Source organism: Bos grunniens, chromosome 5, assembly GCF_055505025.1.
Source record: "Bos grunniens cultivar Pamir isolate PY7600 chromosome 5, Bosgru_T2T1.0, whole genome shotgun sequence".
Classification (NCBI taxonomy): Eukaryota; Metazoa; Chordata; class Mammalia; order Artiodactyla; family Bovidae; genus Bos; species Bos grunniens.
The window spans coordinates 60866999-60883424 of NC_141169.1; the positions used below are offsets into that span (position 1 = coordinate 60866999).

General features: G+C 38.5%; 1 protein-coding gene across 1 annotated transcript; it reads right to left on the reverse strand.

The window, feature by feature from the left end:
* Positions 1-6796: 6796 nt before the first annotated feature.
* NEUROD4 (neuronal differentiation 4) lies at positions 6797-15115 on the reverse strand. Its single transcript, XM_086400773.1, has 2 exons — positions 14853-15115; positions 6797-7947 (listed from the first exon to the last, which is right to left on the reverse strand). Exon 2 carries the CDS (start codon positions 7936-7938, stop codon positions 6946-6948), a length of 993 nt encoding a protein of 330 aa, XP_086256899.1. The 5' UTR covers positions 7939-7947; positions 14853-15115; the 3' UTR covers positions 6797-6945.
* Positions 15116-16426: the final 1311 nt, after the last annotated feature.

Sequence of the window (16426 nt, forward strand, 5' to 3'; positions counted from 1 at the left end):
TTACTTACACATATATGAGGTATTGACCAAACATTTTATTTTCTTGTCCATGATGACAGCCTTAATGAGATTCCTTTGATTTTATGATGAACTGCCTCCCTGGTTACTATGCATCTGAACCTGACCTTGGCCACAATTTGTTTTGCTTTATGTAATATTTGCAGTAATTCATTTTAGCCATTTTAGCAGGGTGTGAAGCTTTGAAAGGGTTAATTAATTTAACCAAAGTTATTCAACCAGTAAGTTATACAGAATTGTTATAGTAATCCATTAACCTCATCCCAGAAAATGTTTTATTTAACCACAAATAAAGCAGACTTTACTCATCTGAAATAAGCAAACAAAACATTGTAACAGATAGCCTCTGACTTAACTTCAGATTAATTGCTTGACCCAGCTAATCAGTATATGTCTCTGAAAATCAGCCTTCTCCTTTGTTAAACAGTATCTATGATACTCGAACTTATTGCCTCACATTGCTGTCAATATTGAGTGATAACTAGATAGAATGCTTTATTAATTCATACTCTGTCAAACTATAAACTTACAAATCATGGTCATATATTCATTTGTCTGTTCCCAGCACTTGGCTTAGTGTCTGCCCCATAAGAAGTGTTCAGCAACTATTTGCAAAACTGAATTGAAAAGAAATATATGGTACTAAGTATTTGTGAAATAATAAGAGTTCTTTCCTACATAGTCTTAGGTCAGATGACAGCAAAAGCTACCACTAGGTTTCTTTGAGCCCCATGCCAGTTTCCAGGAAAAAAGAAAAACACAGCGCTTCCTATTTCCCAAATTCTGGAAATTTGCCATTGAGGATTCTGTTTATGGTAGGCTTCTCTGGTGGCTCAGAGGGTAAAGCATCTGCCTACAACGTGGGAGACCCAGATTCGATCCCTGGGTGGGGAAGATCCATTGGAGAAGGAAATGGCAACCCACTCCAGTACTCTTGCCTGGAAAATCCCATGGACTGAGAAGCCTGGTAGGCTACAGTCCATGGGGTCGCAAAGAGTGGGACACGACTGAGCGACTTCATTTCACTATATAGAATAAGAAAATAGCATATTCCAACATACAGAGTACTAGTCAAAAGGCTTGGATTTTTATATCAGCCCTAGTAAATGATTAACTGTATAAATTCAAAGGATCTTAATGGCACCCCACTCCAGTACTCTTGCCTGAAAAATCCCAGGGACAGAAGAGCCTGGTGGGCTGCAGTCCATGGGGTCCCTAAGAGTCGGACACGACTGAGCAACTTCACTTTCATTTTTCACTTTCATGCATTGGAGAAGGAAATGGCAACCCACTCCTGTGTTCTTGCCTGGAGAATCCCAGGGACGGGGGAGCCTGGTGGGCTGCCGTCTATGGGGTCGCACAAAGTCGGACACGACTGAATCGACTTAGCAGTAGCAGCAGTAAATGATTAACCATATAATTAAATAATTATATTAATGATATATATAATGATTATATATATAATATATAATATATATAATGATATATATAATGATAAACAATGATATATAAAATGATTAACTATATAATTAAATAATTATAAAAAGTATAAATTCAAAGGATCTTCTCTGCTCTCTCATTCTCAGTTTCCTTATCTCTTCCCATACTCTCCTAATAATAAAACTAACAATAATAGGGACTTCCCTGGTAGTCCAGTGGTTAAGATTTCACCTTCCAATGCAGCGGGTGAGGGTTTGATCCCTGGTCAGGGAACTAAGATCCTACATACCTCTTGGCCAGAAAACCAAAACATGAAACAGAAGCAACACTGTAACAAATTCAATAAAGACTTAAAAAAACAATAAAAATAGTAGATTACTTCCCTTGTGCCAGAACCTGAGATAATCACTTCATTGGCATTATCATCACTTCTAATTCACTTCGTATCAACTCTATGGATTTGGTGGAATTTTTGTGCCCTTTATGTCAAGAAGGAAACTGAGACATAGAGATGGTAAATAAATTGCTTCATTAGCTTTGAATTCAGCCAGTTAACTTCAAACCGAAGTCTGATTCAACTCTTAACCTAAACTCTATGTATACCCTAAGTAAGCCTGCTGTAATCACCATCAGCACTCCCCAGTAATATATTAGAGACAAAGAGAAAAGTCAATGTACGGTTAATCATAAAATGATGAATAGTAACATGGATGGTAATAAATGCCACTTCTTAAATACTATGCACTGTGGACATATTACCTCAATTAATTCCTCAGAATGACCCTGTGAGAAAGTCATTGCTATTATTGCCATTAAATTTGAAGGAACTAAGGCTTTGCAGGGTTAATCAATTTAATAAAGGTTATTCAATGAGAAGGAAATGGCAACCCACTCCAGCATTCTTGCCTGGGGAATCCCATGGGCAGAGAAGCCTGGCGGGCTATGGTCCATGGGGTCGCAAAGAGTTGGACATGACTGAGCAACTAACACACTGCATTCAACTAGAAAGTTAATAGCTAAAAGAGTACCTGTTAGATCTTGATGCCAATGCTTGCAATTAATGCATGAAGCTGTACACTGAAGATAGCTTTGTGCATTAATAGACAGAAGAAAATAATCTTGAAGATAGTCTGCTCCTATGTTGCAAACAATTTCATTATTTTAATACCTGTAATTTCTTGCTAAAACTTTTTTCTAAAATTTTAAAGGTATGTAAGCTGACCAGCCATGAAATGGATTTCAGCTGTCAGAAAGACGAAGAGTTTCAATAAACAAACCATTGATCTGTGAGCTAGCCTATATCTACATAGGCAGCATACAATTGAAAGTTGAGCATTTCTTGGTGGAAAGAGAGTCTTTCCTCAGGTTCTGTTTCAGAGCTTGGGTATGGGCCAGCCTGGGTCATAGATATAACAGGGTGCCATATGTCATACGGACAATTTGAGAAGTATCAAAAAAATCCCTCCTCTTCCACCAGCTCTAACCTTCTGCAAATATGACATCTTTATGTACCTACCAGCCAACCAGCCAAACAACCAAACCGTTTGGATAAATTATCTAGCTCAAATCCTGGCTCTACCATTCATTAGCAGTGTGAGCTTGAACAGGTTACTCTATGCCTTTGTTTACAATTTGTAAAATGACGGTGATAATAATGTCTCTGTTATAGGAATTGTTTTAGATTAAATGAATATTATACAAATCACCTAGAAAAATGACAGTACATATTAAGCATTCCTAACAGCTAGATGTGATTATCATTGATATCCGTCAATTTATTTGTATTCCTCTAGAATATTCTTTGCTAAATATTCTTTTAACAAGCAGCAAATGACAGACCATTTTATAAGACTATCTTGCACTAGTGTGTGGGTGCTCAGTCGCGACCGAGTCTTTGCAACCCCAACTGCCAGGCTCCTCTGTCCATGGAATTTTCCAGTCAAGATCACTGGAGTGGATTGCCACTCCCTACTCCAGGGGATCTTCCCAACCCAGGGAATGAACCCATGTCTCTTGTATATTGGCAGTTGGATCCTTTACCACTACACAACTTGGGAAGCCCATCAAATGACATGTACATTATTATTCACTTAATATTGCAAAAGATTGGAAAAGTCCAAATTTTGTAACTTAATTTAATCGCATATTATGGTTTTTGCCATGAAATGTTAACCAGCTATAACAAGAAATTGAGATTTTTATGACATATGAAAGAAACGTGATATGCTACCAATAATAGAAAAAAAAGAAGAGGATAAATGAACTTAGTATTTGTACCTAATATCTGTTTACATATTCATAAAAGATCTCTGGTAACTGGTAAACTAAAAATTAAAAATTGATTTCTAGTTAGAGAGTGAGTACTGGACAGATGGAGATTGGGGGTGGGAGGATGACTTTCATTCTTTTTTGTTTCTTAAATATTTTAAACCATTTCTCTACCTTGATTAATCAATAATATTTTATTAAAGTTAATTTTTATCATCATCATTATTATTTCTTTGTCATCAGCAATTATGCATGTAAAAAGGGACCCTGGAAAATTTTAACTGGAAAAATCTGAAAGAAAAAAATCTTGAGAAGGAGCTGTTAACAGGCAGTTGCCAAAAAACATGCCTCATAATTTTTTGAAGAGTTGGTAGGCCCAGCTAAATTTTGGATAATAGTTTATCTTCCTGTGGTCCACCTCTCTGTACATCATCTAAGTCATCTCTTTGATGGCTTAAAATGCTCCAAGCCATAGAGTTCTATAAATCGGGAGATTTTTCTTTTCCTCAATTGCAGATAGTTGATTATGTGAGTGGCAGAGTGCATCTAGGCTTCTAACTACTTGGTTTAGACCTTTCAAATCTTCTGGAAAGATCAGTTGAAATATGGGATGTATAAATCCTCCAGACGGGCCAGCAGTCCTGCTGTTGCTCATAGGATTTAGAGCCCAAGAAAATTAATAGGTGAAAATACAGAAAATCTCTGAAGACTGACAATGCAAACACAACACAATGTCTATTAAGACTCACAGCTTTATTTCTGCTAGAAAAAGAGGAAAAACATTTTTTTTTTTTTTTTACAAAATGTTTAAACAATTGTTTTGCATTATTGGATAAAGTCCCCAGAAGAAAAAGACCATCCAGGGTTGGAGAGTAGGTTCTTTCCAATTACACGGCATTTACAAATTTTATTCAATTATGAAATCTCTGAACAATCCCACACTGGTTCACAGATACCATAGTCCCTAAAAGCATAAACAATGAGCCAAAATGATTGGCTCATCTTAGAGTGAAGAAAAAAAATCTAAGAAATATTAACTTGCATAGCCATTCAAATTATTGCTGCTTTTTATAAAATTCTTATAGGTAACTTTGCACTAACTTTCTCCTTTGCCCTCACCCCAAAACTCAGGAATTCCTAGCAAAATTATGAGCTACTTTCCAAATGAAGTCTTGGGGAGGGTTTGCAAGCACATGTATACAACCTAAGGAATTTGCATGAAAATGAGAAATAAATTAAATAAATATCTAATAAATAACTCAGACAACATTCATTATCTACAAACTTAAATGCCACAAAATGCTAACTTCAAGGATAGCTTCCCCCACCCCCATAACTTCTCAGGAAGGTAAGAACCAGTATAGACTCAGAAAGCACCTAGGATGGCTTCATCAATCATTTTACTTGTCTATTCCCTCTAGGGCAAATCACGGTGAGGGGAGCCACTTTGGTGGCTGATGGGGTTTAGGATCTCTCTTCAAGGGTACTTTCAAGTAGATTTACAAATTAAGGGTGCAAAAAAAAGTAAGATTAGTGTTGCAAGCAAAATGGAAAGAAAATGACTTTGGCTATAAGGAGATAATAAGTTAAGGGTAAAAAAAAAGTTGATACACAAATAGTTTGGCAGGTTTTAGGAGTTAGCTGAGCTGTAGAAAATCACATACTAATCTGCCTTATCAATTTTATTCATTGGCCCTATTTGTGTACCCTGCCTGCTTCCTAAACTTATCCTCTCTGGCAGGAGCAGGATATGATCCACTATCATGTAAACCATGTAGGCTTTTGGTTTGTTTTAAATAATTGTTCCGGCAGATTGAACAGGACAGTGAAACTTCTCAGATCACATTTCTCTGGGAAAAAATAAACTTAACAAAATGACTGCTAATATAAAGGAAAGAAGAGTTGCATGAAGAAAATATAACATCCTGCAAATCAGGATAAATCTATGATGAAGACATAGATTGGTAAAAGCATTTGCTGACCTTGGATTTGATTTCTACATCCCTAAGTTTGGTCACTTGAAATGTTATCTACAATATGTAATAACATATTTTAAAAGTGAAGAAGAGGTAATGATTAGTGGGAAAGGAGATAAGGAATTATATATGTTGGAAAAATTCAAGTTTGGTCAATAAATTGACTGGTGCTTGTGCTTTGAGAAAATATGTGTGGGCAGATGTTAGTGGTTTTAGCCATGCTTTCTTTAACCAAATGAAATTCATCTTGCCAAAGAAAACCTAGCGGTTTTCCTATGGACAGGTTAAGAGTCCCAAAATGATGGTTAGTTAGTATCCAATGGCCATTTTATTGCTCTTGAATGTGACCTGGGTTGTTTGCTGATTCCAATAGCAGTACCTGAGCTTCATCAGAATTTCCATGCCTCTCTGGTTATGAAGGTCATGAAATGATTCTCCAAGTCCTGTTGGCTTGGAAGAGTCTAAGGTTTCAGTGTCTTGCTTGCCCCACTTCGAGTACTGAGAAAAGTGCTTTTGAAATGTTATCAAGAATCAAGTTGGTATGAGATCTCTATTACGGTTCTCAAATTACTAAGGAAGATATGTTCAGCTTTCAGCCCAGTAAGAAATAGAGCTAATCTCTTAAAGAACATTATTCACAGTGACAATCAAGGTAGAATGTCAGCCTCTGGAAGCTATTTTTAGATGGATGCAAAGAAGTCCTTTCATCAAGTCTGAAGGACATGCACCTGGTGCTCCTTTGGCACTTCCATCCAATCATTCCACACATAGTGTCCATTTCCTATTACGCCTCAATCCTTCCACCGTTAAGAAGTTTGTAGGAATGACCCCCAAAGTCATAGAATTTCATAACTGTGAAGAACTTTAGAAATTATCTAAACTTAGAACAATTGCCTGATTTACCAGTGAGTAAACAGAGGCCAGAAATGAAAAACGAATTGGCATAGACCATCCAGTGAGTTTTGGCACCACTAGGATAAGACCCAGGGCTTCTGATCAATTTTCACATGATTGTAAACAATCAAATAATTTCTTGTGAGGACCCAAAATAAAGGAATCAATACAATATGAGAAATTGATGAGAAAGGAGGGTGACAGGTTAGGGAGACCCAAACAGCCTAGGACTATTGTGTTTGATATACATCTATAGGGTCCCATTAAGGTCACCGAATCCTCTGCTCAGTGACTTGAGCTATGGAAAATGTCTCCAGGCATCTTTCTCTGAAATGCTGGTCTGACTGCCCTAGTCAGTGAAGATTGTATTGAGTTGGGCCCCAATGCTGTGGTGGGGGTAAGAATCATAGGACATATCTATGGGAACATCATAGCGGGGGGTGCCAGCCTGAAAAGGAGTTGAATGCACATGCCCTGAGCTTAGACTTGCAGCAGGGTAATGTGGCATGAAACTGTAGGACTTATCCAGGTCAGGGGAGCCATCTTGCTTCAAGGAGAAGTTCCCACTGATGCTCAGGGGTGGAGTAAGTGGGCCCTCATAAGGTGGTGTACTGCAGTCAGGTGGGTGGCTCCCAAAAGATGACTCTCCCAAACTCTTGAATACTGGGGGTTTGAGATTAATAAGATGTGTTTCCATATGGCCATAAGGAGGGCTGGGGAGCCCGGGAGATTGATAGTTGAAGTTGTGGACAGAGATGGCAGAGTCACAGATCGATTTCTCCTCACGCTTTTCCAGGAGGACGGACTGAGAGCCCAATTGGAGGCACCCAGCCACCAGGTTGCTTGTAGGCTGAGAGAGCCCTTTACAGAGCATCTCCACAAAGCCCTTCCCTTCAGGTGTCTGTCCAGTTTCTAGGACCTCGGACAAAGCCCAAATATAGTTCCTGGCCAGTCTAAGAGTCTCTATCTTGGAGAGCTTTTGGGTCTTAGAGTAGCATGGCATGACCCTCCTCAGATTGTCCAGGGCATCATTCAGGCCGTGCATCCGGGTCCGTTCCCTAGCATTAGCCTTGACTCTTCGAGCCCTGAATCTCTCAAGGCGAGCTTTTGTCATCTTCTTTTTCTTGGGACCTCTTCTTTTAGGCTTCTCCCCATCTTCTTCCTCCTCTTCTTCCTCCTCAATACTGTCATGATCTTCAGCTAAGCTGCCAAGCATTCCATAAGCACCCAGTCTTCTCTCCTCCTCCTTTGCCTCATTCTGAGAGGCCAGACCTTTGTCCATCCAAGATGGTGCGTTGACCAACTCTGTCATCTCCTTGGGTTTCACATAAGCTTTTGCCATCTCCAGACTCTGGGAAGAAAAACAGCAATGGTTAGTGCCTGTGGACATTTGACTTGGTTTAAAGTTAAACTTTCTTTTTACATCTTAGATGTAAAGCACGGAATTTGTGTTGGAATTCAACTTATGATTATCTATCCCAAACCCTCAACTCTAAATAACAAATCTAAACTCAAGTAAATGCCCAGCACACTCATTGAACTGTAGTATTTATAAGAAAGTCAACTATAGAAAAAGGAAATTGACTTGATTATTCATTGCAGAGTCAACACCTAACTCTTTTTATTCTCCAGTTCTTCATCTCATGGATATTTTATTCCAAAATAGCTGATATACCACTCAAAACATGTTTTTCTTTCTTTGCAGAATCAGATCACAAAAGAAAATAGCTAAGGTGGGCATATAAATTATTGTCCAAATACAGAAACTTCTGAAAGGGAAAGAAGATGCTGAAGTAGTTATAATTAGATAATATGTAAACAATAATTGTAGTTGTTGCAAAATTTTAAAGCATATCAAGTGATAATATTAATAAATTGTTGTATATTTACATCACAAAATAAATGAGAAACTGTAGTGAGATCATTCAGAGTTTATGTTCTACAAAGGACTACTCAATCTCTATTTAGAGACATATCTCTTACATCTAACCCCAGCATCCCTTGTTTCCCACTGTCTCTGCTTGTACACCATATGATCATGAAATATTTCTCTCACCATGGCCAAAAGAGCACTTAGGTTTTTTGGTAAGCACCTTGTGGTCTGCCTAATGTTAGTGGTGTTAGAGGTATTAGTCACATGGTGTCTAGAAAGAATCAGGAAAACAGAGGAGGTTGCCATTGATTATCTTTCAAATCCACCCATATGTTAAAAGTGAGAACTCTTCATTGAACATGTATCTCACATCACCAGACAAGAAAATAGCAGCTGCTAGAATTACAAGCCAGAGTTCTACCAAACCTATTTAAGATTATCTTCATGCAACTATTATAATAAGATTTCATTAAAAATGAAAAATCTGGAACAGATTTTACACTTCACCAAACAGTGACTGCAAACATAGCAAAAGACTATTTCAGGCAAACATGCAAATAGTCTAACTATTTTAACTCACCTGCCTAACAGACACTGTTTAGTCAGAATTTTCTATGAAAAAATAGTAAAACTTATTTGAAAACCAAAAGAGACTAGTTGTTTAGTCAACATTTAGCATTCAATTCTGGAAGAGCCTGAATTGTTTTGAGATTTGTTGAGAGATTTGTAGGTATATAATTTACCAAATAAAAGTATCTGCTAAACTCCATTGGGCCATCCCAGTTCACCAGCTAGTTTTTGAGATGTTAAACCCTCCATCACCTTTGTATATCAGAAAGGGGAGAACATGATAAGTGTTTTTTGATGCTTGAGGCTTGAGCCTCAAATCAATGAATGCAGGAATTAGTATGTAGCTTTTAAAAGTATAAATATATGGTTTGATGGTTTCTGGTAATCTGAGCTTGTTTTCCTTGTAACCTCATTTACCTCCTATAAATAATTAATGCGACTGCATGGCAAAAACAGCCTAGGTTTCATGTTAATCAGCAAGGAAATCATGTCAGCTTGACTTACTCACTTAATAAGGCTTCCTGGGTAAGCAGCTTTATTGAAAACACACGTTCAAACCTATTGGTCAACTGGCTGCCCAGGCCAAATCAGAAAATCCCACTTTTAATATGGATGATGGAGCTTGTGTGCTGAGCTGCACTTCTAACGCAGGCAAATATCCAGAGGGAGGGTGAAAGACCTAATTAACTTTCTGTTAAAGTAACACAGACCTTCCAGAGGCAGGTGCACTCTGAGGCCAGAGAGGACGGAGTGGGCTTGGGAAACCAAATGTTCCACACATCACTGTAATACCGTTTGTGTAGTCTTAGAGCAAAATGTTGAGGAGTCTCTCCTTTCAGGAGACTCTGATGCTCATTTTATAGTTGAGGTCACTGCAGGTCAGGTAGATTAAGTAATGGGAATATGAAGACATAGAGCAGGTAGAGTAAGACATAGCACCAGTTCTTCTGATTCCAAATACTAGGTTTTATGCTTTTGTTCCTTTTTATTTTCATCACAGCTACCAGAAGAAACAAAGAGACTTTGACTTCAGGAGATGTGGGTCAGTAGAGCTAAGTCAATAGGAAATGATCCTCATCCAAAGGGAGGCTTATTTAAGAGTTCTCTGCTTTCTAAACTCTTATATTCCAGGATTCCTTCCTCTTCAAGCTAGATTCTTGTTGTTTTTCATTTATTCTCCCCTCCTTTTTTTAAAAACTCTGTTTCCTTCTCCTTTGTGACTTTCTTCTCTTTCTCTCATCTCCTTTTCATTGTCATCATTAGCATTGGGTGGTACATACATGCATGAAGAGGATAGAAGGAAGATGCAGGAGAGTTTCCTCAATTGTCCTAAAACCAAATACTATCCTAGCCTCTGCATTTGAGTTTTTTTATCATTCCCACCTCTGGACACTAGCCAAGTGCTGTCTACCCTCACACCCATCACAACATGGGATTAGATCAGAACAGACTACATTTTGCCTTTAACATAATTGGATGGTTTCTGTAAGAGCTGCTTTCAAATCAGATTTACAGCAGGTATAAAGGAAAATAGCCAAAAGACTTTGACTAAAACAATTAAAAGGGCAACAAGTTTTCATCTTTGTTCTCTTACTGACCATAGAAAGGACATAGATAGCTCCAGTTTAACTTTCTCTATTCCCATAAATTCTGGTCCATAAGCTCTTAGAGAATCCCATGAATATATAGTGTGGTTTCAAAACATGGAAGCTGGAATAACACACATTCTAGTCCCAACTCTTTTAATTCCTGGTAATTGTTCCCAAACACAGTACATAAGCTCTCTGATCTTTCACTTCCTCTTTGATAAAGTGAGGATAAGATATATTCTATGTGGTTTTGCAAGACAAAAAATATGAGAAAGGATTTTGTAAACTTTTGATGATATAAAACATTGTCCATATATTTATTTGTTTTGTGTTTATTCTGGGGTTTTCTTATCAAATTCATTCACACATCTGCTTATTCAGAAATACAAATTATTCCTCATGGGTGAATAGTAAAAGGAAACTGTATTAATTACTGTGACCCTTATTATCTGGATGGAACCTCCTCTGATTGGCTCAGATCATCTGACAATTGCCTAATAACCTTCCCTTTTACCCAATATGGCTAGACAGCACAAACCCTGGAGTCAGATTGTGCATGCGTGCTCATTTACTCAGTCCCCTTTGACTCTTTGCATCCCCATGGACTATAGTATCTCCTGTGTCTCCTGCATTGGCAGGCAGAAGCTCTACCATTGAGCCACTACCTGAGTTCAGATTTCAGCTCAATTACTTACCAAATATGTGGTCTTAAGCACGTTTCATAATCTTTCTGTCCAGTCTTCTCTTTAAAATAGGAATAATCGTAGGAATACCTCACTAATTTATTGTGAGCATAAATACATTTAAAGACTTCGAATAGTGCCAGATATTGTAAATGCCATGTGCTGCTGCTGCTGCTGCTAAGTCGCTTCAGTTGTGTCCGACTCTGTGCGACCCCATAGACGGCAGTCCACTAGGATCCCCCGTCCCTGGGATTCTCCAGGCAAGAACACTGGAGTGGGTTGCCATTTCCTTCTCCAATTCATGAAAGTGAAAAGTGAAAGTGAAGTCACTGAGTCATGTCCAGCTCTCAGCGACCCCATGGACTGCAGCCCACCAGGCTCCTCCATCCATGGGATTTTCCAGGCAAGAGTACTGGAGTGGGGTGCCATTGCCTTCTCCCAAATGCCATGTAGTTGTGAGGTATTTTGTTCCTAAAGTTCACCATGAATTTTTCTGGCCACATGGACAAAATAGGTGTAATTACAGTCTATGCTTAATGTTGATTTTATGCCAGCAAAAGCCAATGGCTCCATCTCAACACCAATTTCAAATACTGCCCTGATAAACCCTCTCCCCCAACCTCCTAATGAAATGAAATTTCAAAGCTCCTATTCTGTTACAAACGATGAGGGAACAGAACTCTATCCTTTGCCTCTGCTGTGTTGACTAAAACTCTTCTACCATGTTCCAGAAGGAAGTTAACCTCTTTTATCCTGTTTTATAATTCCAAGAGAGCAGTTGACTGGACTCCTCCTCAGTCACATGAATTTTCAGGGTCATAAAGTTTCTGGTGGAATAGAGACCACCCTTGGCACTTGGACATTTTTCCTTTGTCTCTGTTTAGACAATATTTGGGATAAGACTTTCCTACCAGAATCAAGGGCCAGACCACTGAGAAGAAAAATCAAGAGTCTCTTAAATAGAAATAAAAGCCAGGATTGCCCAAAGATACAGAAGAAAACCTTTCCTTTGACTTTTTCTACCTAAATATCTTTAATTCATCAGAAGGTCAGCAGGGGAAAAAAGATAAACATCCAGTTTTTTATCTGAGAGTTGAAAATGTGTGCGATGTGCTTCTGAGTTTCAATCAAGGAAACCAACTTGGCTGTGTCCAGAACAGGTAAGTAATTCTACCATGGTTCTCAGCCTGTTAATGAACCAGCTCCAAGGTGTATCGAAAAAAGCATGAAATCGAAACTGTGTTCCATCACTCACTTATTATATGAGCACAAAAAATATTATAATTCTTTTACCCTTGGGGCAAAATGGACATAATATTTTTGTCTTTCATATCTCATTTAGAAGCTTTTATAAAAGCAAGTACTTTGTAAAGTTATTATGCAAATGTAAAGATAAAAGCTGTATGGAAAAATCTATACCACTATTGCACAAAGTTCTGTAATACACAATTTTCAGGTTTTCCCAATTCCTAGAAAAGAAATTAGCTTTCAAAATTTACATGAAGCAGACTCAAATAAGACAAAAATCAATGAATACTGGCTTTGGAGGCACAATACAGGCTCCCCTGTATATCCAAATACATTCTGATCTTTTAAAGCTCATTTTATCTTTTAATCTTAGAATTTGGATTTCCTTATGCGTCTACACTTTATACAGAATTTTTCCCTTTCTTTAGGATTCTTCTGTGAAATTTCAAGTTTGGAAAATTCTCTCAAATTCAATTTTTTCCCTTTTTTTTTTCATTAAAAAAAAAAATCTGTTCTGTAAAACAAAAAGTTTTGCTTAGGCAATGATTATGATGACCTAATACTTTCATCCTTGGTGAAGGGAATGGCAACCCACTCTAGTATTCTTGCCTAGAAAATTCCATGGACAGAGCTGTCTGAAGGGCTACAGTCTATAGTATCCTAAAGAGTTGGACTGTAGGAGGAAATGGCAACCCACCCCAGTCTTCTTGCCTGGAGAATCCCATGGACAGAGGAGCCTGGCAGGCTACAGTCTATGGGGTCTCAAGAGTTGGACATGACTGAGCAAATAAGCACACACAATACTTGCATCACTGGGGCTGAGGTCTTTGGGCATTACTGTCATGTGGGACTGTCCTGGAATTCATCCTACACATTTAGTATTTTTGAGTTGTAAAGAAGTTTCAGTTGATGAATAAGTGAGCAAGGAGTGCTTGCATGTGTGTCTGTAGTGATTAGGTAGTATATTTCCTCTCAAAAGCTGATTGTACTAACTTCACCTCCTGATCCTACGACTAAATCCTAACTACAAAAAGGACAGGGACTATTCAGTCCAGTTTCTTGCAAATGTAAGGATCAGAGAGACTAGACTGTCTTGCTTGGATTTACAGAGTCTTTGCACGGACAACAGAATGCAAACCAGGGTACTCATAAATCACGCTGCCTGGAAACAGCCAGTAGGCTGTTTTGCGCTCTTCCTATTCAACCTTTTGGGTTTCCCTGGTGGCTCAGATGGTAAAGAATCTGCCTGTAATGCAGGAGACCTGGGTTCAATCCCTGGGTCAGGAAGATTCTCTGGAGAAGGGAATGGCTACCCACGCCAGTCTTCTTGCCTGGAGAATTCCATGGACAGAGGATCCTGGCGGCCTACAGTCCATAGGGTTGCAAAAAGTCAGACACAACTGAGGGACTAATACTATTCAACCTTTACACACTTCCACTTTCCTTCTTGATTAATACTTGTACACACACACACACACACCCCTTATCCAGCATAGCTACATCATACTTAAGTTTTCATAGCCTCAGATCCTGATGGTGAACTTTGCCAACAGAAATTACTCAGTCCTTCAGTTTTCCCTCCTTGTTCTTCAGCATTTCATCTCTGGTCCCTCTGTCAAAATGAGGGAGGCATTTTACATATATTATTATTTTTTTGAATATATTTCTAGGGGTAAGTGAATGATAAAAGACAGAGGAGGCAAAACTATACATGGACAATCTTTCTTTTCTGATTGCCCATCTGAAAGAGCTGAGGAAGAGGAAATGTTTCCCCCCTGATGCCAACAGTCTAAGGACTTTTACCCAAGCAAAGGGGGGGCCAATGGTGAAAATATATGCCTTTCTCTCCTTCCCGTTTCTATTTTCATCACTCCTACCCCATTCCCTTCACTCCTCGCATAGTAAAAAATGCTGTGAACTGAATGGTGGATTGGGTCAATTCTTTCAACATATTTGGTGACCCACCTCTTCTTTGGCCCTTTTCTTCTGCATCAATAAAATGGAAAAATAGGTTTGATAGGAATGGTGGATAATTTATAATCCCTATTTTATAAAAGTGATTGGCATATCTGAGTTTCACTTTGAGTGACAGATGCTTGGGAATTAGTGAAATTATTACAATTTTAATATCTGTCCAAAAGCGTTCTTTGCTTCTCCATTCAAGTTTCCTAAATCCTACTCCCTTCTTACTTAGCCCAGAAGAGACTTACCTCACCCTAATTGCTCCTCTAAGTCTACAGAAACTACCCACAGAAACTTCAGTAATCCCCGTACCACCCCATCGCTGGCTCACCTCTGTCAGTAGCAATCCCTGGAGTGAACTCTGTGAATCTGTGTCCCGGAGGAGACTTAGAGAAGCCAAGTCTCCCTGACCATCCAGAGCATAGGAGGAGGTGCTTTTAGCGATCCATGTTAAACCCGGCCACTGCCTCTTAGAATTGCCCCGGGTCTGGTTTCCCTGACTGCTATTCTACTCCTTCCTTGGAGTTCTATATGCTCCTTCAGGACTCCTTTAGGCTGATGCAGCTGATTTAGTCGGTCTTCAGTACCTCCTCCCCCTGGCTAGTTCCCTGGAGTGGAGCTTTCAGGACCACAGCCTCTGGGCAGCTCCTGCTCTCTGGCTGGAGCCTCAGAGTTGCAGCAGTTTTGATTGCTTTCCCAGCTGTCCAGGGAGGGGTGATGCTGCCGGCAATCTAACTCCTCCCCTTCCCCAGATGAAAGGCACGCCCTCTTCAAAGGGCTCCTCTGGTCAGGTCCAGCTGAGCCATGCATTTGTTTGTTTAAATGGGGATAGAGGTTAGTAGGAGGGGAATATGAGAGAAGAGCTGCTGAAGTTGAGAGGTAAAGAAAAAGAGGACTGGACATTTTTGTAGTTAAAAAGATAAGAAATGGGACTTGACCAAAGGGCAATACAGGGAAAGAGAATTGGTGGTAAACTTGGATAAAGGCAAATAAAATACATTGGCCCATGTCTGAAAAGTCAAAAAAAAAAAAAAAAAAAAAACTGAGAAAGATGCATGCCCAGGGCACAGCATCAATGACTGTTATCTTACACATGTGGATTGGTGTCTTGGCTTTAAAACTTCCAAACTCTAAAAGTAGAAGAATTATCTTCCTCTCCCTTTTTTCAAACTTGTCAAACTTATTCCCATTTAAAACCTTTTCATTTTATTTAGTGAATATAGACAAAGCTATATCTATATTTACTATCCTGTTCTTTCAACTTTTCTATTTGTTTGAAATTTTAAAAACAAAAAGCAAATGAATTAAATATTTCATTCTGAGGACACTTAACTCCTCAAATTACAAAGGAGGATCCTGTATTGTTTTTCAAAAAATATATCATTACGCATTCAGGTAGAAAAAGTTCACCTAAGGGTAATGAATTTGGAAGGAAAGAAGGGTCAAGTAATTCCTAAAATTCCTGTGGCATTTTGAAGTTAGATTAAATCACTAGAAGAGAAAAAAGAAAACTACATCTGAAAAGATTTAAAGAAAATACATGTATATGCTTTATGACAGAGAACTATCTGTGGACCAGACTACCAAGTCAAAGTGTGGAAACTTCATCGTAGAGATTGTCAAATTTGGAATACTATCTGGTGTAAAAAATTTACCAAGATCAAATAAATAATTGTGAGTTCCTTTTAAGGTATAAACAATTTTACAATCTTCTAGTCATTCTGAGGAGGAAACGGTTGCATGAACTTTAATAGTTTGACTTCATTTCTGGCATCAATTTTCACATCTGTAAAATGATCTAATCACTTAAGTGTTTTCTAGCAGTAGCAAGATAGGATTCTCAACCTCTTTTTGAAATGACTTGAAGGCAATTCTCCAGGCTTTTTGGAAATCACTTATATTACC